The 27,993-nt window shown below is 43.7% G+C and overlaps 1 protein-coding gene across 1 annotated transcript; it reads right to left on the bottom strand.

Moving 5' to 3' along the window:
• Nucleotides 1-279: 279 nt before the first annotated feature.
• On the bottom strand, nucleotides 280-27,317 carry SCGN (secretagogin, EF-hand calcium binding protein). The gene is made up of 11 exons (XM_065830515.2): nucleotides 27,183-27,317; nucleotides 26,400-26,470; nucleotides 15,160-15,252; nucleotides 14,760-14,849; nucleotides 13,780-13,836; nucleotides 12,799-12,876; nucleotides 4,482-4,537; nucleotides 2,964-3,009; nucleotides 2,797-2,856; nucleotides 2,296-2,364; nucleotides 280-917 (listed from the first exon to the last, which is right to left on the bottom strand). Exons 1-11 carry the CDS (start codon nucleotides 27,253-27,255, stop codon nucleotides 789-791), a joined length of 822 nt encoding a protein of 273 aa, XP_065686587.2. The 5' UTR covers nucleotides 27,256-27,317; the 3' UTR covers nucleotides 280-788.
• Nucleotides 27,318-27,993: the final 676 nt, after the last annotated feature.

The following is a 27,993-nucleotide window of genomic DNA, read 5'->3' as shown; positions in this document are numbered from 1 at the left end:
TATTATCTTAGTTTGGGTTGGAAAAAAGGTTTCTTCCAGCAGTAATGTTAGTCCATGGCTTCATCCTCGGGTTGAGATTATTTCCCAGTGCGTGTGTTTTCCCCACGAGAAAGATCTACCATGTATCATTTCCTGGCAGATTTAAACCTCACAGCTGATAGGTATCACAAAACCTCTTGTAATTTGATGCATTTTACATAAAATGGCTACTACGTATGGTCTGCCAGCCTATGGCAGATGGCTTTCCGTACATAACACATAAACTCCAATCTTACTGAATTTCTGTAACTACTTTTGTTTTTTTTTATTTCTGCACAAATACACTGTTGGCCATCCAGTATTTTAAATGCACGAACAAAGCACAATGCTCACCAAAGAAATTACTTCACGCATAGGGTGACCATCAAAAACACCTAGTAGCTGCACTCAGAGAGCGCTGATCGGACGTTTTTAAGGAGGTGCTTGTCCCTATCCTAGGGAATGGGCAGGGCAGCGTTTCACAGGGGCAGGAGAAGAACAGCAAGCCCTTTTCTGAGCAGCTGGTCTGCTCATGGGCAGAGACAGTGCTAAGGGGACCCACAAGTGGTGGCAGGGAGCAAAAACCACAAAGGGAGTGGGGGGACCCTCATGTGCAAATTCCAGTTGTGCCACATCTTCATGCAGCCGCGGTCCAGCCTGGCAGTGCAGTGCCCCTGCTCCCCACCACTTGCCCAGCAGCATGGACACACTTCTACAAGGAGCAGCAGGCACATCTCACAAGGGAAACACAACCACGAGCACTCTCCCATCTACGGATTAATTTTAAGCCCGAGACACAAAGCCAGTTCAGATTTCTGAATTTTCCCGTCCTTGTTCATGTCGCAGTGGTTGAGCAGGATCTGGCGGAACTTGTCCAGGTCCAAACCGCTAATGCTGGGCTGCAGGCAAAGGAGAAAAACAGTGTTGAGAGAGAAAATGGCTCTGGATTCCCCCAGCCCTGTAAAGCAGTGATCAATGCAGTGGCAGGAAAATCCACCCAAGGAGGAGTGACCCAAACAGGCTGACTCCATGTCAGTTTATACACAGTGGGGAAGCAAACAGAGAATGAGAAAAGGGTGCCCTGCAAAACCAGAAGGGGTATGGTTAGGTCCATGAGACTGTGAGTAACTGTAAGGAAATGTAACATGTTTTTTGTGCTTAATCAAGGCCACCAGTATCTGATCCATATCAAACAAAAGTCTGCAGAAAGGCGTGAAATATAGATCACTGCACTATTGGACCTGTGCTTTCATCTGGCTCCCTCTCTCAAACCTGCTATATGAGGAAAAACGTAGCATTGTTGTTGGCAAGCTACTGTTTTACAGGCTGTGCAGAAACTTAAAAATACCTTTAGTGGACGAATGAATGCTAAAGGCTTATTTACAGCCTACATTGTCTCAGTATGCTCTTAATGCTGTACCGCTTTCTCTGCTTCCCAGTTTCCCACAAGATCAAATTCACACACATGCTTTGTGGTGCCCAAGGACTATGCTGATGAAGGCCTTAGGGAAAGTACAACCTTCACTCCTTTGCACACACACATGCACAGAGCACAAAGCCAACCTCCTGCCTATCCTCACACCCTTCCCTACACACTGTATGACCATAACATAGACACGCAGCCACCAGCACACAGCTCCAAGTCCCTGCTCTGCCAAATGGACATGAGAGCACAGGGATTCCTGTGTCAGGTCACATCGTGTGGGAACACAACAGCTCAGGCTCAGAGCGAGCCAAAGGCAAGGCCATATTTGCATCAAAAGCTTTATCTCGGACTGCATCTGAAAGCTCAAGGTAACCCAATACAGATGGACTCTGCTGTCTGTAAGAAACTGGCAACACACTGGGTATGATGCTGTTTACCAGAGGTAGAGCTCAAGTCATTTTCAGGTGTAGCCCTGTGATGAGCTAATGAACCATGAGGTCACGCTGCTGAGGAGCATATCCTCGGTGAAAACAGAAGAAAGAACCTCTGATGACGGTTCCATGTTGACACAGTTTGTGATGCTGTAACATCTGCCTTATTCATAGTATGAGCTAGAATAGACCTTTCTTAAATACCGTTGCTGAGTGAAGCTGTATTAATCCGTCAGGCAGGATTTCTGTGATACGGTGAAATGCTCTACAGTGAAATGCCAAGACCGTGAATTCATTTCTGCCACTGATCAAAGTGAAATCTGATTCTATGTTCTCACTAGCTCCTCTATTTGCATAACTTTACCAAAACAAGCACCTTCCTCTCAGAAACATAGGGTATTAATTAACAGAAAGGGCTACCTTGACCAGTTCCATCATGTCTTTGACAAACCCATCCACTTCTGGGCCTTCAAGTGCTCCCGTTTTACTCTGAAAGATGGAAGAAACATCAAAATGCTCCATTAAGCCAAAATCATGTTTACTAGTCAGTAGGTCCCCCTGGTCACCAAGCTCCAGGATCCTTCCTTTTTATTTTTCAAGGTGATGGTGATGCAGATCTCAAGCTGCCAGAGACTGTGACACCTAGCCACCACCCCCTCTCCATCTCTTGCATCTCCTGCAGAGGGATACAGTCAATGCAGTAATGTCAGCAATGGAGATGGAGAAAGTAAAAATGGGTCCTTTGCCACAGGGTCTCTGAGCATCTTTCCCTTCTGTCCCCACCTTACCCAACAAGCCTGGGCCATTTTGGCCCATGGGCTCAGGCACAGCTGCAGCTCCTGAGTCACCCTCAAAGCACCCAGTGTGAGGGAAAAGTCTGTATGTTAAATCTGTGTAATTTAAAGACTGCAAGGGACTCACAACATCATAGTGTGCAAAGATCTTCTCAAAATCTCTCCTCCTTTCTTCCGTGCTGCAAGCCTGCACGTGGAGAAGACAAGCAAATAAAAAAGAAAAAGCATTCAAGTCTGGGTCCAGGTTATTTTAGCTGAGACGGGATCAATGCATCAAAAAATAGTGCTACTTACATCCATTTTAAATTGAAGAAGGAAATTTTCCTGGAGCGACAGAATCCTGAATAGAAAGATTTAAATTATGATCTTTCCACTTTATCATCTGCACACAAACTATTCTGAACTCTTCTGGTTCGTAAAGCAAAAAGATTTTAGATTATAGGCCTTTAAAAGAGAAAATCGCCTGCAGGGTTATTTACAGAGGGCTGTTACAGGAACGCATGCCTCCCTCTCTGTCTGACATGAATGCTGGGCACCCTTTGGCTCACTGCAAATATGTTTCTTTGCACAATTGCTTCTCCTAGAGCATTTCTGGTGGTCAAGCACAATGGAGGTGGTCAGCCTGTGAAGCCAGAGGTACCAGACAATCATTTGTTGTAACTGGATTGCTGCGCTGCATTAAAGGAAAGAGTAATTTATCACTCTCTGTTGGAGGGAGAATTGGTGGCTGTAAAAGTAAAGGACAAAGTAATACTGGTCTGAGTACCGAGACTGACCAAATTCCTCTCCTTTCCTCTCCTACCTCCCGAAGCCCCTCATAGCACTTTTAAAACCTATTTTTCTCTCCAGCTGTGCCGCCAGCCCCGAGCAGCTTAGAGCCTGCGACACAAGGCATGCTGAGCTGTGTCCACACCTTGGGGTGTGAGATGTGTTCAGACCGGAGGGGAGCCTCAATCGCCCTGAGTAATAGGGCATTAGGGAACCATATTTAAGAAGGAAATGCAAGGACAAACCCCCTTATTCTCCATTCTGCCTCTGTTTCTGTTTTTCTCTTCACATATTCAGTGGCCAAAGAGAAATGCCACAGGCACTGCCAGTTATTTCTGCTGGCGTTCATTGTGATCCCAAGAAGAAACTAACGGTGGCAAACCAACACCTTTCTCCTCTCACCTGCCAAACACGTGTTTCGAGACTGTACCTGCATGTTTAAAGTCCCGTCCAGTCATTGCATGTACATTTACAGACAGAGACATCTATCTGCATGTAGTGAAAATCATATAAAAACCTTTGAGGTATCAAGGGCAGAAAAGAGACAGAGTCCTGTACTCAAGTCCTCAACTTCATTCACAAGCATTTTCACCTTATCTCTCCAAATCCCTTCTCACTGCCATTGGCAAACTCCTTTGCAATGGCACTTTTATTCCTCACACAAGCAGCAAAAATTTGTTACAGTCTCTGCTGTGCATGATGATGTGAAATAAATCCACATCTCTGACCCTGCTGAAGGGAATTGCCACCCTTCTTGTGGAGAAACAGTGCCACTGGCTGCTTCATCACCTCCTGAGGAGCGTTGCAGAGGTAGCACAGATCATGCCAGAGCATGCTGGTGATGCCCAAACAGGTCCTGGCATTGCTCAGTCTCACCAGCTATAGGTCCTCAAACTGTTACAACGGGGACCATGCATTAAAGGCCTGAGACACGTCCTGATTTAATTTGAAAACTCAAATGCATGTCCCCACAGGGAGATCATTATCTTGCCTGAATCTACCATTGTGAGCTGAAAAAAAACCATTAATATTATTAAAACCCACCTTGCCAGGTCATTCAGGTCTAGCCGTCCATCTTTGTTTTTGTCAAAGATTTTCATCTAAAAATCAAAAAGAGAGAGATAAAATAGGCAATGTGGAAAGTACACATAAAAAAATCCAATATGTTTTCCTCTGGCCTCACCTCTGCTTGCTCGTGGTGCACAATGTCCTCTGGTAGCACAAAGTGCAAGGATGACAAAAGAGCACAGCAAAACTATCCTGCTTTCTGACAGCAAAACCCAAGCAATAAAATACCAGCACTGGTCCCTTCCTGCCTTATGCCAGGATTAAGACAGGTCTCCAGCGAGTGCCCTAAATACTGGCCTTGCCATGGCCCCTGAAAAAAAGTTGAAAAAAGCTAGGTACCTCTGAACTCCATCCTTATCTTTGATTGTCGCTGTGGCTACTAAGCAGCTGAGGTGCAAATGTCACCTCCTGATAGACTCTTAGGTCAGGCTTTTATGCTGCTAAAGCCAGTGGGCTTTGCTTGGTCAGAGCCTGCCGATGGAAAGAGCTAAGACTGGGAAGAAGATTCCGGCTACCAATGTCAAGAGGTTAATCTGTGTGAATACAAAAGTTAGCCTTTTCTTAATATTGTTTTCCTTAATATGATCTTTCCAATGAGTCACCACCAGACATTATTTATTTATCTATTTTATTTGGTACAGTGTTTCCCTGCAAGGCACAAATAAAAGTCTGTTACAGGAAAAAAGTACAAGATATTTCATGGCTTGCAAACCTGAATAACTCATGGCTCTAAGTTCTATAAAAAATATATATTCCATGTGGAAAGAATAATATTTTACTAAGATGGATTGCAATTCTTTGTCAGACACTCAGTAATGGAATATGCTTTGATCTTACCTTCATGAATCTTATTTGCTTATTTAAAGGTTATAAGTAACCAGGTCACTACAAATCTTTGGTGCAATTAATTGCATACCTGCTGGAGAAGGCCCATACCAGTTCCCACCTCAGGAGGCTTAGAGGGAGAGGACACCTTGACCCTGTGGGAGCTCCAGGCAGAACCAGCAGCAGGTCCCAGCAGTGAAACTGGGGCAGAGCCTGACATGTATATAAGGTTAAGTATCATCTGGAGAGCTGCCATATCTCAGGGACCCCTTGCATAAATATGATGCCTATTTTGTCAGGTTTGACTCCTCCCTGCCCCTTGCTCGAGGCCAGGCATCTACACTGAGGATGGTGAGCCTATGGTAACCCTTTCTTGCGCTGCGTTTAGGTAAGATTCTGCACCGGGAGTTTATTCTGTTAGTTATTCTGTGTGATTTACACTACTGAGGTTTGGATGGGATTTTTGAGGAGCACTTGATATAGGTTCACTTTTCCTCCTACTGAAAGACAGTGTAAAACTCTTATGAACAACTGAAGGCTCATATTGAGATATTTGGAAAAATCACATCCTGAAAGCCATGCACATGCTTAGTGGCATAAGGAAAGCCACTTTCCTGTTTCACTGGCCTCTACAGGGCATGTGCTCTGTGCAGAGCCACTAAATGACAGAAGAAAGACCTCTGAAATCTTTCTGCTTCGTTATCAATTTTCTGAGCTGATGATTTTCAACTTTATCCATTTCTGAGCCCTTTACAGTATTCCAGCTGTAGCACAGACCTCATTAAAACACATTTAACTGAAGAGATAGTACATTCTTTGGTGGAACACTTGGTGAAAAGCAACATTCTCAGTCAATTTGCTTTGTTTGCACGCTATCTCTGAATTTAACATTAAACTTCCATTGGTTGACCATGTTTACTTATAGCTAACCAGCTCCCCTCTCTGATTTCCTTCCCTCAGCTCTGCTTTTGCAATACTGAGAGACAATCTTTGTGTTTTCAAATTATTTGGCCTTTTTCTGCAACAAGTATCCTGAATAAAATTTTCAGACACATGCAATATTTTGATTGTCTATGCCAGTCAACTGGAAAAAAAAAAGTCTGTCTGGAAGAGCTAGGCTGAGCTAATTCTTGTCTAGTGACTTCCACATGGAACACAGAAAACATGTAGGGAAGACAGAACAGCGTTCACCGAATTAGTTCAGGTACCATGGCTAATAAGATAGACCTAATCCTATTATCTGGACAACTGGAGCACATGCATACCCACTACATGGCAATCTTGGCCTGGATTACTCAGGAAAAACCTGAGGAAATGTTTATAAAGTAAACTTCCAAATTTCAAGCATTACTCTAATCTGCTAATTGTGTACATAAGTACACAAAGAATGGCAAAGGGTACCCACCTCATATGACAAATCATACATCACGATAGAAGTAGATATTTGGAATAATTATAAGATGGTTTCTAATTTAAACTTTTGCTTTTACACACCAGCTTGATATATTAAAATTGATGGATTTTCAGTTTGCACTCTTGAAAGGTATATTTATGCTGCCAGGCTTATATGAAACATCTCTGTGTGGTTAAGGATAAGGTCTGGCATGTTTATGTAGTACTCAGTATTACTAAAAGCTTTGTTGCATCCAGCAGTATGCTTTATAAAATGATGCATTTATTTTACTGTCAAACTACCCTGCATTTTAAAGTGTTTGCTCAAATTAATTCACTAGCATTTTAATGGCAGGGCACCAGGGAAGTCTTAGTTCTGTTTGTTTGAATGTTGTCCATGCACTGAGGCAGACAGAGTAGAAGTAAGAGCTGGGTTTGCAAAATAAGAGTTGTTACATCTCAGTTTTTTAAGTGCAAAATCAAAACTGCTATTGGCTTTGAATGCAGCGAAAGAAATATTTCTGCTTTCCCAGTCCAGTGTTGTAAGGAAGGTCATTGAAACTCCAGGATATGAAAACACACGTGTTTTGAAGAGCAATATAAGATTATAAATCTGAATTATTTTCCATGACAGAGATAAGCAAAGAAGTAAACAACCAAAATAAATAGCCATGTCATCAGTGGAGTCACTAAAGCATGCTTTTAAACCTTCTCTGGTTCTTTTTCTCTGTGTGCAATAAAGTGTTTTCTCCCTCAGGTAGGACACAGAAAGAGCCAGCTCTTGCCTGACATCCTACTCTCACAAATATATACATTGGGGACATCTATACCCAACAGCTGTAACTAAAATTGGCCAGTGAGCACAAAAGTTACTGAGGGTGTATGCAGACAGGCACGTGCCCAAGCTGCAGGGCTGCCTATGGTTTCTTTCCTTAGGGAAGGACAGGAAACAAAGGGTTTTGCAGTGACAGGAGGGACCTGTGGCCAGCAAGTCACCCCCGGGATGAAAGCTCAGTGTTCAGCCCAACCAGAGACCAGACTGCCTGTGCTATCTAGATGAGTTGTTTAGTGCAGGCTTTCTAAGAGTGTTTTGATTCCTAAAAGACCAAGGCGATATCTGCTGGGGTTTTCAAAAGCCTTCAGGCTCTTGACTTCTGGTGGTTTTGATCTCTTTAGAAATTAAGTTTGAGCTTATATGGGATTTTCTGCTTCCCCTAGCTTATGCCACAGAAAGTGTGGAGTAAAACTGCTGGGATTAAGTCTAGAGGGGACATGGGAGGCAGATTTCCCTCCATTGTGTTTGTGATCCCTCTCAATCACACACAGCAAAGCCACCTTTGAGCAGCGAAAGGAATCACACCCACCCAAAGCCAGGAGGAACCTCTCTAGGGATGAGGGGGGGAGTGCCACAGTGGCGACTGGTGTTCCGTGATGTAACGGTTCCAGTGTCCATGCACCACTGGAGATGCAGTCTCCTGGGGGTCATGGCGTCCTTATGGAGCCACCTGGGAGAGAGGCCAGCATGGACCACTACCAGGAGAAGGGATGCACTACTCCAATGTGTACACTCAATGCACATCCTCCTGAGGGTATACTCCACTCCTATCATATTTCTAGGGCTTTGGGAATTTAGGTTTTTTGAATACAACAAGGATTTGTCTTTCTATTTCACCATTTCTTTGGTATTCATAAGAGACTTCATTAACACAGGTAAGCTAGCTTGACCAGTAAGGTGCTCAGGGGCTAAATCACCTGGATTTTCCATGTTCTGACTTTTTTTCCACCATGTAAATACACTGGCCATGACAAAGAGTACAGACAGATGGACAGGCTGTCACAGCCAAGAAATTACCATACTGAGCCTCTAGCATTGTCCTCACAGATGGAACAGGCAGTAGCCACAAAAGCACCAGTAATCCCTCCAATGCTCTCTCCATCTGGGAGAACTTCTATATTGACTTCTCTGGGGCTAAAATATCATCCTCAGCCATCTTCATCCACTAATTTTCAAATGTTGTAATTCATGACCATAGCTCCTTGAATTTTTAGTCACTGCACTGACACTACTGCCTCCTAGGATTTTAACTTGTGGTGGGCAAAGATGGTATGCTGTCTTGGGAGGATTTATCCTCTACATTTTGCTAAAATATAATAATGCTCAAATTAAAGGACTTTTTAATACTCAGTCTGACATTATCAACATAAGGGAATGCAAAAAGTGAATGTCTGTGTTGCATGTGCGTCTGTTTTGGAAGTATATAGAACTTAGTTTGCCAAAGTTTGCCTCAGTAATGAGCTTTCCTTGCATGTGGCTTGCAGACATTGGGATTACCAACTAGAAGTAGCATGCTGCTCTCTGAGAAGCTATGAACTATCAGTGTTTCTATGAACAAGGCAATAACATGCCAAGTGGAAAAGTTGAGCAAGAATTTTGTTCTTACAGAAGAAAAAAGGTCAAACACTTAATTTCATCAAAAACGATGTCTTAAATCTGGTTCATATTCAGGCAGTTGCAATATTTTGCTTAAGTACATACCTATGTGCATGCACAGGTATGGAAACTGTCACTCATGGCAAAATGTCAAATGCACATGTGAACTCCATAGTCACGGGCTGACATTTCACCAGGACCCAGAAGCCTAATAACAGCTTAAGTCTGGGGGACTGTGGGGAGATAGAGAGGGACTGGGAAAGGTTGTTGTACTACTGTCATCCTCCATGGCTTCCTTCTTATCCTGGAGCAGCAAGGGGGCAAATGTTTGTTTCTCCAGCGTGTGCTGTGTCAGGAAGGCAGACTATTCTCATCATGCTACTGAAAACCTTAATTTCCAGCTATGCCCACCCTGTCTCCCAGAGTATACATTGCAATACCCCTGAAGCATCTTCCCACAGCCCGAAGAAGTGCACAGCAATACAGGACTTCGCTTCTGCCTCCAAGCACCTCCATGCCAACAGCTCTCTGTCCATGCCAACAAACCCGCAGACTGTTTTCAAGGATTCAGAACTGCACATGACTATGTATCTTCTCATGCAAGTGAGTGCATGTGAATAAACATTAGCACACATTTACTGACTATTAATACAAATATATATGTATGTAGGCATGAAAACTAAGAACTGTGCCTGCAAGGGAGCTTCCTCAGCACAGGGTTGCTATTTAAATTGCCTCATGAAGAGTCTTGAGAATTCAAACATTCTTCTTTCATTACTTTCCCTAGTAGCTTTAACGCTCCTTAAGATTTGATTTAGAGGACTCATAGGGCTTGTGCAATGCCAACATATTCACTACCTATTTTCTTCCCAAGTGTCCATCACTTGTTAATCAAATCTCTCATCTATATCAGTGTTCTCTGAAGAGGAGATGTCAAGGTCACAAGGAAACAGAACAACCTCTTAAGAAAAGGCTTCTAAGCAACCTGATAAAGTGATGTTGCTTTCTGAAGACAATCTATTCCAAAAGGAATACTTAGTCTCTCTTCCCAAGTTTTTTTTTTTATGTAGTGTAAGATGGTTAATGGCTGCATAAGTAAGTGGCAAGTAGTTGGCACACACTGGTCAGTGTGCTGTCTGCTCACACTTCTCACGATCCAAAGCTGCAAATACCAAGCACGGAATCACAAATTGCCTTTTTTTTTTTTTTTTTTTTTTTTTGCCATGTGCCTGGGCTAGCTTCTTTAAAATTATAATTTCTATCTTTACCCCTTTATCCCGATCTCCAGAAGGCTCTAGGGTCCACTCAGTGTATCAGTAGCTGCTTAAGATCTGTGCAGCTGGCTGTGGATGTACAGAAAAGATGTCAGAGAACTGTAAATTCCTATGGAGACAGAGGGGTTTATGGCTCCTTGGGAGGCAGCTTGTTTCAACCAAATGTTATTACAGCAGCACTTGAAAGCCCTAAGTGGGATAGATGGGCCACACTGAGAGACCCTGTAGCTGTGCACCACAGAAACAGGTTCTTGTCCCAAAGACCTTGAGCTATAAACAGAGAAAAGGTGGTAGCAAAGTAATAGGGGAGAGAAATAAAAGTATTTCCACTCTGCACTAAAGGAATTGGTGCTGCTGGTTGGTGAATATACCAAAGAAAGGCTGTGAAAGGCTCAGGAATTAAATGTGTAAGGGCCATTGTCCCCGTTTTCCCAGGCAGCAGTGATGGTGACAGGTCTCATTGAGACTTTACACTTCAGCATCTCCCCACTTCATGTGGAAAGCAGAGATAGAAAGCAGAGAGCTCTCATCGCTTGAGGTTTTGACCTCATGCCTTTGGTCTTGGCTCCTTGAGTCACTTTCCTCTCCCTTTGTGATTCAGCACTGCAAACTTTAAGACTGAATCTTTCTTCCCTCCTTGTGATTTTGCCCAACTACTTCAGACAGATTCCCAAGCACTCACTTTGAGCTACTTTATCTGCTGCTGTGGTGATGTTCTCCACATGGATACTTTGCTGTGATGTATGGAATTCATATCCTCTATTTTATTACAGGATATCATGGGGTAAGATTACACACTCTGCCTCAACTGTTGGGATCAGATGTGTTTATAAACATCCCTGATCTTCAGTTTATAGCAAAGAATTGCAATGGGGGGGAAAAAAAAAAGAAAAAAAAGGATCTCTGCCATATCCTAATTTTCTAATAACTGTTAACATCCCTGATTCTTTTGGCATAGCAGCTTTGCAAACTTTTGTCCTCATGAGCCAGATTTGCATTTCAGATCATAGATTTCCCCAGATATACGAAGCATCCCTTTTCTCAGATCAAATCTTGTCCTCCAACATAGAGGCTGAACTGCCTCTCCAAAGATACAAAGCCACTCTATAAAAAACCACAGGAATAGAAAACAGATCTCCTGGCTCTCAGCCCTGGCCATGAACAGGCCACATCAATATCTAGCTGCTTTGGGACAGCAGAAGTTGCTGATATTTCTGGGGAAATTATTGGAAAGGGAATGAAGCTGGAGGAAATGAACCACTCAGTGTCTACAAGCTTAAAACTGCATATTTCCCAGCACCTGATCAGAGATTAGCCACTGGGGAAGGAAACCTTAATGGAGAAGCACAAAAGCTATTTGCTACCTGCAAGCACTACCAGGAAGGTTTTTGTTCTAGCTGTAGTTTATGGGGTTTTATTGTTTTCAAGCTCTGTGAGTTGGAAAATAATTTCTGTAGCTTGTATTCCTCTTCCTTCACTGTCTTATAAATATGAAAATAAAGTATGCCATTTTTTGTAATGGTACAGTTTTTCACGTTGCTCTAAAGGGTCACATTTCTAGGCACAGATACATCTTGCATATACAATGTGATATTGCAAAATAAATGGGCAGCTCCTCATTTGCTTGCATACCAAGCTGTTCTTCAGGTACAAACACAGATTTTTTGCCAAGAGTCGAGGCAGTCCCATCTGAAAATAATTTAGAAAATTGCAATGGTAGATATCTCCTGGTGGAAATCAAATGATACCCTTGAGAATGACACCAGAAATGAGCTTTTTTTTCTTCTTTTCTTGTTTTCAGATGGTTAAATATAATAAGTTGCTCTGAAATCCAGGTGACTGATGTTAAACTTACACTAAATAAAAGGATAAAAGCTATCTTGTGATAGGGCAGGGGAAGAGTTGAAGCTTTCAACCTGCCAGCGTTTCAGGGAAGCAGCAGGGAGTCAGCAAGGCTTGCTGGGCTTTGCAGAGCAGAAGAGCTGGATACCTGCGTGTCTTCGCTAGGAGGGAGGGGTGAAAGCAGCTGGAGATCTGGCTGAGGCTGAACATACCCTGAAGAACGATGCACCTCAACTACTTTTTTTTTTTTTAAATGGATTTACAGCTCAGTTTGCTGGAAAGTCAAGCTATTTTTCTCATAATAAACAGTTCAGCTCAAAGCAAAAATACGTGAAATACTGTTCAAGCTGATGTCCAGTGTGGTGGAAAGAAACAGCAGCAGCATGTATGCTAGATTTCCACAGGGATCTCTTGAGAAAAAACACCTTTTTTGAGGGCATCTGTGGCACCAAATATGCAAACATTTACTCTGAAGGAGACTTCTAGGTGGAAAAATAATCTAAACAATATTAACAGTATATTTTCTTACCATGGTATCAGTATATTCTTCCAGCTTTGCTTCAGCAACCACCTTGTTATGCTGCAAAAAGAGGTCTCGCAGGAAATCCTGTAACAAGCAGAGAGTAAAATTTTACTCTTTAGAGTAAATTCAAGAAATAGCAGTAAGAAATTCAATCCAAATTCAGCAGGATTACATGAATCTAATTTCACATTCCTGATCAGTACTAGTGCATTTTTCATGGAGTTCACATTTTTTTAGTTGAAATCTTTTAAAAAATAAATTAGAAAACAACTAAATTTTTCCAGAGCAGGCATGATGGAATACATAATAATTCACCCACTAAATAAATGAAAGATAACATAAGTCCTGCTGTATTTGCTAATTGATCTCAAATCAAAATAGTTGCCATTCAGCAAGACACTTAAGCATCCACTCATGTCACTGGTGGGGCACAGGCTGGAGCCACATGCCAAGAGGTCAACACAGGGTCTGCAGCCCTGGGATGGATTTCTGTGCCCAGCTGGATCGAAGCATTTGAATTACAGTTTCTGAACAGGCTTCTGCCCCAATAGCCTGAGCTTTAAAAATAAATCAGTGTTCACAAAATCTGCAGGCCCGGGAAGAAATTGTGAAGAAATCCCATTAATAAAACACAATGGCTTTGGCTTGGTTTAGCTGGGAGAGGCACATGCACAGAACCAAGGTGAGAAATGTTTAGGGGGCTCCTTGGGTGCCTGGGGGACCCCAAGACAAGCAGGGCAAGTGTTGAGGCAAGTGGGAAGCAGGACACCAAGGGCAACAACAGAGCATCCTCCCTCCAATCAGAGTCCTTGCAGCGATGCCAGAAGGCTGGAGGGTCCCCAGTCCTTACACTCACCATGAACAACCTAGAAATGTTGTTCATCAACCACACAAAAAGGCATTAAATCAGTAAAGCTGATGGAAAGGCTCCCAGTGATATCAGTGAGCTGCAGATCGAGCCTGAAGAGACTTGTTAGGGTAACTTACTTTGAGCTCTCCAGCTGAAATAAATCCACTGCTGTCAGCATCGTAACTGCGCCAGATCTGAATGGACATAGATTGATATGGTCACATAAATATTGCAGTTAATCATCTGCTTGGGTGAGATATCATAAAGATTCAAATCAGGACTTCCCTAGTGAGCAAGCTGTTGCATTATCCAATGTTTAATTAATTGTAGATGAAATAAAATAAACTTTCCACACAATAGTTTTTATTTGCATTTGGATGCTGTACATGTGACATGTTGCTATTACATATTTGATGCAGAAACACTGCCTATAAAAAGAAGATAAGACTAAGAAACCACTCCACATTTCTTACATAATTTGTACATGCAGCTTCTCTTATTGCCCTGAGTAATTCAAGGTTGTACACAACTGGCCATTGATCTGCAGAAGCCCCCAGTTCAGATGTGAAATAAAGGTAACTTCAAGAAGTCTTGGAAAATTTGAAGTTCTGTTCTGGGAGACTTGTGGGCAGAGATAGGAAGGAGATTGGGCACAGTTGAGAAAATCTTATGGGCTTGTGCTTCTCAGCTGGCTCAACTCAGGGAGATTTCCACTCCACATCCTGCCAAGCCGATGCTTCAGGATAAAATGATGCTTAAAATGTGCCGTGCTGTGGGTGAGGAGCTGCAGGTTTGGCTGTAGCTCCCAACAAGGCTGAGTTTATCGGTAGGTAGGTACTAAGTAAAGTTTTGTCTCTGGTGGCGTGACTGATAGGTGGCTGAGAGCGTTTGCGAAGTGTAACAAACTCTCCAGGTGCCTTTTCTCCAGTCCCAGCTACTACATCTCTGCTTTGCTGGTGTAAATAACGTACAACCTTCTCTACCTGAGCAGGTCAGAATGTGTTTCGCTGCCACAATACTCATGTATTTCCCATACTGTTTTCTACAGATGGTGGAAATGTATATATTGAAGAAACCGTTGGTGTGTGAGGGGAAGAGACAACACAGAGACACAGACCCGCATGAATTCCACGCTGTTGTCCAAGGGAGTTTCCCGTCGGAAAAGCAGCAGAAAGTTCTCATCATCTGGCAAGACCATATTTGCGAGCTGGAAAAATACAAAACAAACAAACAAAAACACAAAACCCAAACCAAACACATTAAAAAAACCCAATCCAAACCCAAACCATGAAAGTAAAGACAAGACTTGGGTGGATGATGACCCCGTATGGGAAATATAAGCTGAATATGTTGCCTTGAGTTGCCTTGAAAATAAACCCCAGACCAAGAGATCTGGCTGTGGTAGTACTCCATGACTCACATCCTCTCCACCCAGGATTATCTCCTAAGTCTGCTCTAGGTCCTAATTATCTCTCCTTCTATAAAAGAAATCCTGTGCTGGGGGTGGAGGGAGATACCTCTTGGATTTCAAAGCGTGCGTCTGTGGTGGCATCATGGGCAGACATGAATTGCTCCTTCATCCTCCGAACTTTTTCTTCTGTGATGGTGTTCTGCCATGGAGAAAACAACACATGTATTAAATCTCTCCTCACTCACGGATAACCACCAGGATCATTGCATCCTTACAGTCAAGGGCTAATACTTCCAAAAGCCCACAAACACACCACCTTGGATGAATTTTTGGCAATAAAACCTATGCATAGCTTTGTAGCAACTGAGATTTCAGTTGGAAGACTAGAGCTTGGAGACCCCAAAATATTTCAGTGTCACTTGCTTATTTAGGCAGCTGTTCCTACTATATCACAGGGATTTGGGGTTTTTTGAGTGTGTATTACAGTGGTTACCACACTGCTCATTTTCACCTTGTGCTATTCAGGAAGGTGTCCTTATCCTTGAACTACATCCCTGTAGTTCATTAGATCATGAACCTTGAAAGGTGTCAGTGGAGCTAGATTTTTGCTTATTATTGCCTGCCAACCGGTTCAAGATCTGGCACCGAGCCCTGTCAGTGTCTCTGGTTAACAGCACGGAATTTCAAGCAATTCGCATTCCCTATGCATCTGCTCAACCCCATAATCAATTTATACATAGTGAGGAGTTTTCAGGACTTGACAGGTTTTATGTTTTGACAGGCATTACCGTGACAGGTGGAATATAATGCTAAGCATTAGGTTCATCAGGCATTATTTCTTTATCTTAGCAGTAACCTTTATGGCACCTGGTCTGACTGAGCTACACAAAGTACAATTTCCCCAGGCTTCTGGTCAGATGAGCATTGTGGCTGGGCTAGGAAGCTCCGCAGTTAATCTCTCCCAGGCAAAAATGAAATTCAACATTTCTTTCTGCACCCACACTGACTGGGTCCTGGGTCCTCTTCTGGTCCCACTAGAGATGGGGCTCTCTGGAAGGAGAGGAAGGAGGATAACCCAGACCGGCTCTTGGCACACTTTTGTAGCATCTTTTGCAAGAGAATAAATTAAGCTTACCTCTGAAGAAAATCACTTCAAAGATTTTGTCATCTCTATGTCCAGGTTGAGTTAGGACCGTAGCTGTGTCTTCCTGGATCTAACCCAGTTTCTCAACCTCTCAGCTACTCTTACAGGCTCATGAAGTTGTACAATCCCTTTCTTAATACTGTGACACAAGACCATGAGTGACTTTCTCCAGATTACTCAGTGCATACGCCAGTGAAGCCTGCCTGGCTGTTCAGAAGCTGAGAAATATGAATCTCTTAGGAAAGGACACTCTCCATTGCCCCATCCTGGTGGAATGAACAGAGGGTGTGCATGGTCTGCATGATGCCCTGGATGTAGCATGTCCAGGCCTCAGACTATTCACTGCCTTATGTCCTCCTTTAAGCCCAGATTCTGCAAAACCTGAACTGGAGCAGCAATTGTGCTGCTCTGCAAGAAGTTGCATGGTGTAGAAGGAGATCTTTCTGTGAGGTTGGTTACCTCTGGTCAGAGTAACATGGCCAGGCTGCACAGGTAGCAACTGCAGCTCATGTTCTCACTTAGATGGGTATTTGAAACCACCACACTGGAAAGTGAACATGACTCATGCCCCCAAAACTTCCTTGGTTGTGCTCACGTTCAGTAGCAGCCAGGTGACAACACCAATTTCCAGCTGCTCTCAGGTGTCACTGCTGCACAGCCTTTGCTCAGCAGCAGCTGCCACAGTCAGTGACGGAGATGCAGAGACACACTGGGATGTCATGGATAACTTGAGCAAAAAGAAAATGAGATATCTTCTGCTCAGGCTTATTAAGGTAAGATCTATCTTTGCACCCACTTTGTCACCACCTATCCACACATGTTTAGATATGACTGGTATTTGCAGCCTTAATTTGCTGCTAGTAATTTGAGAAAAAATATATCTATACGTAGGTGGATAGGTATTTAGTATGACTGATCGTTTATTATATAATTTAATTCACCTTATTTCAAAGCAGACCCAGAGCTCATGAGCCCTGATCTCCACAAAGTCATTATGGGCTTATAGAGAAATCTTTAATAGCATTGTCAGTGCAGAAGATCCTACATTACAAGTGGGGAAGAAAGAGTTAATTGGCTTTGGATTAGAAATGTCATGTTGAAATAACCAAGAGGGAGATCTACTTAGAACAAGTGAAACTCCTTCGTCAAGAGTAATGCAAGACTAGGATGTGCTAGATGATATAAAATTTGGCAATCTGGGAGTGGGAATGGGAGGACGGGGATACCCATGTGGCTCTCTGTAGGGCAGGTGGGGCACAACCCTCTGAGGCATCCTTGGGGAACAGCACCAAGGGCTGTCAACTCCCAGAAATGATCTTGCAGGAACATGCCTGAGGTGCTGGTCCCCCTCCCAGGATACGGCTGCTGGCGGCCCTGAGTAGGTCCCAGGACATGACTGCAGGATGCTCCATCCCCGTGGTGGTGCCCAGCAAGGCCCTGGGTGATGCTCACCGCTGGTCCCCTGGGTGTGGCATCTGGGGCACAGCACACCACTGGCCACGCACATACTGTTCTCTTTCCCCTTGGCATTATAACTCGCCCTCATGCTATTTAAATTGCCTTCTGATGGCACCTTGATGCTTTGAGACACCTCCCTGGCGTTAGGCAAGCCTAGCAGTTGCCAGCTTCAATAGGCTTGCAAAGTACTCTGAAATTATCCTCCTCCGTGCCCAGTAGGATAAGTTATTTCTGAAACGATAATCATAGCTGATATTTGAAAAGTGTGCTGCAGAGTTCAGGCTAGTCATTTGTTAAGAAAGCTTATGGCTCAACTTTGTGTCACCTATTAACCACCACATCATTGAGCTTTGTCTGGCAGCAACATTATTATCTGCATAAAAATAGAACTGCCTCTTTTAAAAGTTATTTTTAACTGATTTAAACTATGGGATACATCAAGTAACTATGCAAAATATTTACAGTATTTACACAGCTCCAACAGGTTTTAGTCCAAGGGGTTACACTACAGTGTTTTTTTTTTCAAATTAGACACTCTCTGATCATAAATATTCTACTTATGAAACATAAAACCCAGTCTTTACTCTCAAAAAATAAAAGCAATGTAAAAGATACTGTATAAACCATCTTTCCCAAGATGAGGTCTCCCTAAAAGGGCCTGGGCAGGAATCCATCAACAAGCTGGTGGTGTGAGAGGCCATTTTTCACTCAGCATTGGAGCCAGGACTGAGCTGGGATGCTGGGGCAGTGAGGGGCTGCACAGGAGCATCAGTCTGGCTGGGGGCTACAGGGGCCCCCTTGCTGCCCCAGCCACCCTGCAATGGAGTTGCTGAGGGGAGGCCAAAGGTAAAATCTCAGCAGCTCTCTGGTCAAGAGGTCTGATTTTTTGTTCTCTGTCTTTGTGCGCCTACAAATATTTCCGTGCCTCCCAGATGGGAGCAAGTCCTATGACAGAATGAGAAAGATCTGGAGCAGAAGAGGAGGAAGGAGAAACCTCCAGGCAGACACATGCAGGGATGAACGGCATTTACACATAAACACAGGTGTTGCAACAGTGCTATGACCGCTGGTTTCCCCAGGAAATTTGTTTTTCCTTCCATCCCTTTAATGATTAACTCGCTGTTCAGCTGCAGATTGCAACAAGCAGGAAAGCCTGAAAGCCAAACACGCTCTGCTTTCGAATGCAACAGACTCATGTGCCATTTATTCAAGCATTAAGAACAAATGACAGGAGGAGTAATAAAAAAAAATAAAAAGAAACTAAGAAAAAAATAAAGCAACTGTACAAATAGCAAAGGTACAAATTTGTGTCTCTTGTCTCTATGAGCTGGGGCAGGCAGAAATGGCTTTGCAGCAAGTAAACGGCTGTAGCTGAGCAGAGCTTGTCTTATCAGAACTCATGCTGTTTTGACTATGTTGTCCATCTCAAGCGCCAGATCTCTCCTCAGTTTCAAAGGCTGGCAAAGCTTCCTCAAGTTTTCACTGCCTGGGCTAAAATTTTGCAGATTTGTTAGCAGCTAGTTGAAATTTCCCTTTTGTGAAAGTTTAAGCAAATGCTCTTGCATGCTTTCTCATAGCTGTCTGTATGGGGAGCCCTTTCTTGTCACTCCTTGTTTTCCCTGCTGCATGTACCTCCCTGAGTTTCTGGAGGAGAATTTAATTAGGAGGTAATAGCCCCTATTGACAGAGGAGCACAATTTCCTCCTGAATTGCTGCCTAGTTGAGGTAGAAACAGCTATAGAGATGCTCACGTTTAAGCATCAATCAGCACTGTAGTGAAGAGGATTCCCTGCCACAGTCAGAAAAACATACCTAAACTAGGGCCTGCCTCCAGTTTTGGTCAGGGTTGTGCTGAGGAACTGTGTGGTTGCTGGAAGTGCAAGTGCTTGGCTGGGAAGCAAGACAGGGTCCTGCAGCGGAAGTAAACCCCCAGCAATGACATTCCTGATGCTCATTTAAGGGGAAAAAACCCTCTCAACCGTCTGCTAATTTCCATGAAATATGAGCTTCATTGGACTATAACAATGATGGGAGCTAGCCTGGAGCAGAGGGATGCTTTAACCCTTTTTCAGGCTGCTTCATAGGAGTTGTAAAGCTTCAGTTGCCCTGGTCCCTCAAAGGTTGGGTGCTGTGTGGTTTCCAATAGCTGATGCATGTTCTTACTGTCCAGTCAAGGAAGAAGTCCTTACTACCTGCCATGAGGGGGAGGTCAAGTAATTTCTGTCCTCAGAAAAGCACAGTTTAAAATATTGTCATGTCTTTGTCCATATATTTCTCAGGGTTACGGAGCAGAGCTCTTACTATGGATGCTGTTCCACAGAGTTTTGCAGATAAAAGCTTCTATACTTCAAGTTGCCATAACAAATGAATTTTCTGCTTTCTTCTTTCCATGTCCAGTCTTCATCTTTCTTTTTGTGATAACCCTTTAAAAGTAATTAGCGTCATAAAGGTAATCTGGTTTTTAATACTATATGTAATAATGAAAAGGGCATGCTCAGATTGTTTTTAATCTGGCCAGCATTTAATTTCTTTGTCATGGTTGGTTATGACTCCTGGCTGTAATTTGTCATCTTTGTTAACCCATTCCTTTTTTATTGTCACACTCCTGCCCTGTGCTTTCTAATTACATTTTCGCTCCTTAAGGGATCCATGTGCTTGGCAGCATCTTGCCTTGATGAAAAGACAACTATGAGTCATTTGGTTTGGGAGAGGAAAGTGGATGCATGGAGCTGTGTGGAGACTTTCCTACTTGATGAAAGGAGTCGTCTCATTTAATTCCTGCTGATCAAGACAGTGTTGTCTAAATTGATTTTTTTTTTCCTTCTTGACATGATTTTTGGAAGCAAGCCACTACATTGATAAGGGCATAAAAAGCAAGAAGAAACTAAATGAGACTATTACAACCTGTTTCTTGAAAAAAAAAAAAAAATGAAGCTTATCTGAAAACACTGGCTTAAGCACATGTTTCTCCTAACAGCATTTCAGCCAAATTTGATAGGAGGGCAAACGGTCCCAGAGATATCAAGTTCCTACAAGATCTATGAAAATAAATTATGACTGCCAAGAATGCTAGTTGGAAAACTAACTTGACAACTACTACCATGCCAAAAGCCACACAGTACAGACAGGAGGCCAGCAAAGACCAGATGAGACGTCCGTAACGTAAGCTTTGAATTTGGAAGAAGAACCTTTTTCTTGCCAAACATTTCTCCTTTAAATCCCATAGCATTAAGAAAACCAGTCACACGAATCACTTCATCCATGGAGTTGTACATTGGATTGCTTGCATTACTGTGAGACTTCACCCCTCCATTCCTGGACTAACTTCTCATTATTTGTGCCAGTCTTGCGTACTTAACTGTGGTGCTATCACTTGAGAATTTGGCCCTGTATTTTGGTTAGGATTTACTGTAGTCCTACATGCTACAATAGATGAGAGCTTATCCTGTCATTCCATGTTGTGTTTAGGTTCTTTTTTTGGCTCTCTTCAGCACATGTGTGGGAAATATTTTTTTCATGTAGAAGACAGCAGCAACCAACAAAGGCTATTGCAGCCTCCCTGTGCCATCGCAGTTTTGTGGTTGGGGTTTGGACAGGTTCTTTGTTTTGCCCTTTCTGCTAGGATGAAAGTTTTTTTACATGTCGTTGAGCAATGAAAACACAACATGTCTGGTTTTTGTTTTGTTTTGTTTTGTTTTTCCCCATAAGCATGTTGAGTTTACATTTAGAGATACTTCCAGGCACTTGCAGTGCCCTGCCTTCGTGTGCAGGAACAGGAATAGGAACTGGTCAGGGTAATCAAGGCTGACAAAAGCCACACCTAAAGGAATAACTGCATTTGGCAATAACCAGAATCATAGAATGGTTTGATTTGGAAGGGACCATAAAGATCCTCTAGTTCCAGCTCCCCTGCTATTGGTAGGAATACCTTCCACCAGACCAGGTTGCTCAAAGCCCCATCCAACCTGGCCTTGAACACTCCCAGGGATGGGGCATCCACATCTTCTCTGGGCACCCTGTTCCAGTGCCTCACCACCCTCACAGTAAAGAATTTCTTCCTTGTATCTAAATAATCAAGATCAACTCAGGGTTTAGATTTCTGAATTAGTCTGGAGGAGGATGCAAGACTAATGCTTTCTGCTAGAGGTCTTGTTACTTATGACCTGCTGGTCATCACAGACCTGGTCTGTGATTTGGGTTCTCTTGGGGTGGTAAAACATAGAGGAAGTCTGCTTTGGATGGCTTTGAGGCTGACTGTTATTTTGGCGATGAAACTTTGTTTGTATGACTAGCTGCTGCATTCCTGACCATACTAAGTTAAACACATAATTTAGATAGACAATACATTGTGAAAGGTCAGGATGAAGTGCCATAGTAGTTGGAGGCTGCTCATCTTCTTTGGAAGTAAAAAGCAAAGACAAATCCCTTATGGCTAGTCAGGGTGAACTCCTGAAGATTAACTTCAGTCCCTTCCAGTTATAACTATCCAGGAGGAGGTTTTGAGGCAGGAGGGGTTTAACAAAGCAAATACCTGTCTTTCCTGATCAAATTTACATTTCAGAAATTGTTATACGTTGCTTCTTACACATTTACAGTTAGGTGAGTGTAGCAAACTTTTATCTGAAAGTCTTCTGTCTTGTTGTGTAAGCAAAGTGAAATACCTTCCTCTGAGCATAATGGTAATGTACATTTCCTTCTATATCTGCCCAGAGATCATTTGTTTTACAGAAACTTTCAGTAAAAGACCAACTCAAAATGTATAGCCACTCATCTACAAAACTTTTCTTATCTAATTATTACAACAATATACGTAGAGCGTCATTAAAACTATAGCAAAGAGAAAGCAAGGAATATCCTAAATGATCTCTATACAGAAATACAGGTCTACAGCAATATAAGACAGAAACACAGGGGCTGTAGTTCCTGTTCCACTAAAATTACTTCTTCAGTGCTGAAATAAACTGTTATCTTCAATAAGTTTTCACCTCTGCATAAAATCTTTAAGAAAATGCATGAAAAAATGCCAATAATGTAGAGGAAAGTGGTTTGTGACTGAGTAGAAGATGACAACACAGGCATCTCACAGCAGCCCTGCAGCAGCAGGTTGGAAGCTGGAGGGCCAAATGGTTAGGGAGAAGTCACAGGAGTAATAACAGCAGCAGATGGATAATGCCATCAGGTCACAAACCCGTGCTGGTGGTTGACTGAATTATTTTTGATTCTGCCTTATGTCTCCCAAACAAACAAAACCACTTCACAGAAGACCCTCCAGCTGATGGAGCATTTATATGAACTTCAGTTCATCAGTGTCATAAACCCCCCATCTTTCACTGAAGCCTCATATGTACAGAAATAAAAGTAATTTTCTTAGAAATAGAGTAGAATCATAGAGTCACAGAGACATGGAATGTCCAGAGTTGGAAGGGACCTACAAGGATCATCAAATCCAACTCATATCCCTGGATAGGACAACCCCAAAATAGAATAGAATAGAATAGAATAGAATAGAATAGAATAGAATAGAATAGAATAGAATAGAATAGAATAGAATAGAATAGAATAGAATAGAAGCGAAGCGAAGCGAAGCGAAGCGAAGCTGGAAGGGACTGACAGCAACCATTTGGTCCAACAGCCTGACCACTTTAGGGTTGACCAAAAGTTCAAGCTTGTTATTAAGGGCTTTGTCCAAATGCCTCCAGAAATCACCCGTTGCTGGAGAAGGAGAAGCAGAAAGCAGCATTTGGGTTTTGGCTTGGTTTATAGTAGGTCTAACTTTGTTGCAAAGTTTCCCCTTCCCCACCGCCCCTGGCAAATTCTTGATGGTTCAATAAAAGATGATGAATTAGCCTCCCTCGCTGGATGGTATTTCAAGTTCCCTTCCTTGCTAAGAGTCATCAGGAAGAACTGTGCCTCTCAGCTTCCCGCTAGGCTCCCTTTTGCATTGTTTTCCCAGCTGCTCCCATCCCCTGGCATTTAGTGTCAGCTGGGGATGCCGCAGAGTAGCTGGGAAGAAAAACAGAGTTGAAGAACTATGGTGGTCATTAAGAAAAATAACAGCTTAGGGAGTGCAGGCTGAAAAAATATAATTATGAAGCCATTCGCTATTCAAGCAGAGACAACTTCCAGTGCTGATAACATTATTTATCACTTGTATAGCACTTCTGACACAGTCACTAATTAATCCTTGCAACACATCTGGAAGTTATGCCAGTGTATTACTGTCTTCTCCTTTTACTGTGCAAGGAAACAGAGACATTAAGTGCCCAAAGAAAAAGTAAAGGTCAAAACAAGCACTAAAGCTGTGAGATACTCTGTCCCACCTCACTGCTTGTATCACAAAGGACACTTTCTTTCTGTAGGATGGTGAAAACCAGTGCAAAGGGGATCCTTTACCCCTCTCACTAGAACCACATGTCTGTACAACATAAATCATCTATCAAAGAGAAAAATGGCTCAACGTTGTAAGTACAAAGGTAGTAGAGGCCATTGTTTAATCCAGTGCTAGGAGAGTGGGGCAGGGGACTGCTCTCAGCCTCTGAGGACAAAGCTCCCCTTGGGTTTTCTGCCATGGAGGCAGACCGCTCTGCCTGCTGCCTCCTGGACAGGCCACCGTCTTGTCCCTACACAACCATGAGAACCAAAACCAGGGTGCTAACAAAGGGGAACAAGGCAACATGTCATCTGACCACTCAGCGTAACACTGCTTGAGGAAAATGCTGCCCAAAACAGGCAAGAAAATCAGGGGAGAAAACAGAAAAGTACTTGAGAGCCTTTTTGAACAGCTTGGCAGTTAGTGAGCACCATCGTCCAGAATTAGCCTGTTCTGATTAATAGGAAGAGAGGGAATTTATTCTTTAATCATTCAATTTGTGTTAAGCTTTTTCTTTCAATGTCAACACCTAGTCAGCAGAAGCAAAGGAGATACAAACCACGTGAGGGTGCTGGTTTAAGCTGGAGTCATCTGAGCAGTGACTTTTGGAAATCAGTGAAATTATTCTCTATTTCTCAAAGCAGAATAGTTCATCGCCAGAACACCCTCATTTTGCATGTTCTGTGTGTTGATACCTAACACAGTTCTCACCTGTATCATCACAACCACAAAAACTGCTGCAACACACTGGGTTTGCAACCCAGCTGGTGTGATGCTGTCTCCAAAATCTCACATGAGGGATGTGCAAGGGCAGCTACTGGCTAGAATGGGGCTGGAAAGTTTCCTCATGGCCTCTTCTCATTAGGAAGCTGCCTGAGGTGTGAGATCCCCACCTAAAATTTGGTTTTATCATCAGCTACAGCTCACTCTTGAGAGCCCCACTTGGAGGTCTCTTGCTTCAGTGAATTGCTGCAGCCTTGAGCTCTGCAGCATCATTTTAAGACTCTTCTTCCACATCTCACATTTGCTGTCACTGGGTTCATTTGAACATGCTTTGTGTTAGTGTTTCAATAACCCAGGACTAGCAGCTCCCAATTTCATCTTTTGTTCCTGGATAAATGACCATGAACTTCTCAATTTATCTTTAAAGCAAATAAAACAAGATTCAACAATAAGCACTAGGAATCATTAGGGACACAGAAAAACTGATTTGAAGTCTTTTTTTACATGTCTATCAGTTCATCTAACCATCCATGCTCTAGAAAGACATTTCTGCAGAAACTGCCAATATTTCAATCCAAATTTACCTGCAAATTAAACAAAAACGTGCTTGAAAAATTATTCACAGTTTCCATTTTTTTTATTGTAGCCCCAAAGATTGAAGAATCCTAAATGGATTTTAAGTATAATTCTGATTTTACACTTGATACTCATGAATTTTTGCCTTTTATCAGCTACCTTTTCCCTTTTTGTTAATTACTTTTTGCCTAAAGGAATTGTTTCATCACTGTTTTTTGGCATACCCTCTCCTTCCATTTGGAAGATGCTTAATCTTTCTCTCTTCTTAGTTGGGCACACTATGTATAGTGAAAGTGTTGAGCCCATTATCCAAATATATACTTCACATATTTTTGAGCGGCTGACCTGAGTGTCAGGATTTCACCTTCACTGATGGTGACAATTGAAGGTAACGTATAACCTGAAGCTAAGGAAATCAGACCCTGTAAATTTTTGTGCAAATTCTGATAGAACTGAGATGCAGAGAGTGGGAGAGGAGAAATGCTGCCAAAAATAGGAAAGAAAACCAGGGAAAAAATCTAGAAGCACTTGATAGACAGGTCTTGACCTTATGAGCAACAGAAATGACTGTTGCTTAGCTTCTAGCCATTTTCAGCAATACAGATGTATGCCTTCTTCCCAAGTACCATTTAAAATAAATGACAGCATATTTGTTAAAAATTAACCTTGGAAAGAAACCTATCATATTAACAAAACTAATTAGCTTGAATAAATGATCACCTTTGTCCTCCTCCTGGCCCTGCCAGACTGTGTGCCAGTGCTTTTTCAGTTGTTTCTATTCAAGGGCAGTAAATGACTTTCTCTCCAGGCTTCCAACCAGCCCTTTCAGCTTGTTCCAACTGCAGCCTCATCGTGACAGCAGCTGGTGGACTGAAAACAACTGATCAAATATCTCAAGTGACTGTTCTTGTTATCGTACCTGCTTAAATGCCACCTTGTTGCCAAGAGAAAAGCTCTTTACCTCGGGGATTGCTAAGGGAGCCAGCAATCAGAGAACATCAAATACAAACCACCTCTCATCATGACGACCTTTTTGCTTAGACTTGATGCACAACTAACGTGGTGTGGAACTTACCTCTGGTCCCAGTTTCTCCAGGAGATGGTGAAAAAAATTGTCAAGCTCCTTCCCTTCTATGTAACCATTGTCTAAATAAAAGTCAAATATATTAATGGTCAGGCAGCACTGCTTGAGCTCTGGGAACCACATGTGCCGTGTGCAGGGGGTGTGATGCTGCATGATAGGGGTCTCATCTGGGGGCCCTGCCTGCCCACTTGGGGGTTTCATATCCAAATTGACCATTTTGCTTCTATGTGGATGCTGGGCACAGTGCTGCGAGGCTCCCTTAGGAGTTTTCCTTACAGTAGACTTTTCAGAAACAAACTTCGCAAACTGGGACCTCAAGAGGGAACAGCAAAAGGAATGGGGAGGCGATGAAAAGGCAAAAACTTTGGGGTGGAAAGGGGGATTTTCAGACCTGATATGAGGGCATAATGAGGAGGCAGATGGGGGCTCTGAAACACCTGCAGGATGCTGTTGGGGTGAAGCTTGGGCACGCTGGCAGGTACCCATTCTTGCAGGCACCCGTCCACATGTGCAACCTCCCAGGCATCCCACATTGCACCCAGACGGGCACCCACCCGCACAATCACCCTCCCCCTCATGGGGCACCCATCTGCGTGGGCAACCCCTACACGCCACCCAATCAGATGGGCACCCCTCTACCCCAGCACCCACGCACACAGCACCCACCCGGCTGGGCACCCTCTAAGCGGCACCCCAGGCGGGTACCCACCCGCCTCCCACACCCCATGGGTCCCCCCACGCGTGTTCCCCTTCCCACCCGCCGGTCCCACTTGCCGTCGGCGTCGAAGCGTCTCCAGGCGCCCAGGAAGGCGGCGGCGTCCAGGCGCCCCGGGGCGCCGCTCTCCATGGTGCTGCCGCCGGCGCCCGCCCCGCGTAGCCCCCGCGCAGCCCCCGCGCAACCACCGCGCAGCCCCGCGAAGGCTCTGCCCGTGTCCCGCCGGCGGCCGCGGCTTTGAGGGAGGCGGCCCCGCCCCGGGGGCGGCTCCGCGGGGGACGCGGGGGCAAAGACCCCCCCAGGGGTCCGTCCCACCCGCCTCGCGGTCGGGGCTGCTGCAGCTCCGGCGCCCCCCGGAGCCGTCAACCCCACCCCCTCCTCCCGGCCCGTATACCGCTTGTTGCGGGTGCTTCGGGCGGTCACGGAGCAGGACCCGTGTCTAAATAGGGCTGTGCTCCGGCACGGCTTTGGGCAGGACGGATCTCAGGCTTCCCAGCCTGTTTCTCCAGCCGACCCCACAGCTACCTCTTCAAAAGAGCCGTACGCCACTTGCAGCCAACCTTTAAAGTTTCTAAACTGCTCGAAGGAAGGTAGAAATGCCTGGGGGAAACGTGAGACTTCAGAGAAGTAAAAAAGCTCGCTAAAAAACTTGTAACTCCTTGGTTTATGAAAACGAAGCATCAGCAGGTGCAGATCTCTCAACTTCTCATCCTCCCCCCAGCCATCAGGAGGGTTTCCCTCGCAGGATTGAAGAGCCACAGAATGAAGATGGATGCAAATCAACACCCTCTTCCTCCTACGATACTAATCAAAAGAAGAAACCTTGGGGTTAGAGGTCTCAGTGCTGATAGAGAATGGTGGATATTTATA

This window comes from Patagioenas fasciata, chromosome 2, assembly GCF_037038585.1.
Source record: "Patagioenas fasciata isolate bPatFas1 chromosome 2, bPatFas1.hap1, whole genome shotgun sequence".
Classification (NCBI taxonomy): Eukaryota; Metazoa; Chordata; class Aves; order Columbiformes; family Columbidae; genus Patagioenas; species Patagioenas fasciata.
Note: the sequence above shows the minus strand (reverse complement) of the source record. Positions and strands in the feature narration are given on the sequence as shown.

Coding starts and splice junctions, on each gene's coding strand:
- SCGN (XM_065830515.2), bottom strand. CDS start 27,255: ATGGAGAGCGGCGCCCCGGGGCGCCTGGACGCCGCCGCCTTCCTGGGC. Junction 2,857..2,963: donor TTCTTCAATTTAAAATGGAT/GTAAGTAGCACT, acceptor CTCCACGTGCAG/GCTTGCAGCACGGAAGAAAG. Junction 2,365..2,796: donor TCTTTGCACACTATGATGTT/GTGAGTCCCTTG, acceptor TCCATCTTTCAG/AGTAAAACGGGAGCACTTGA.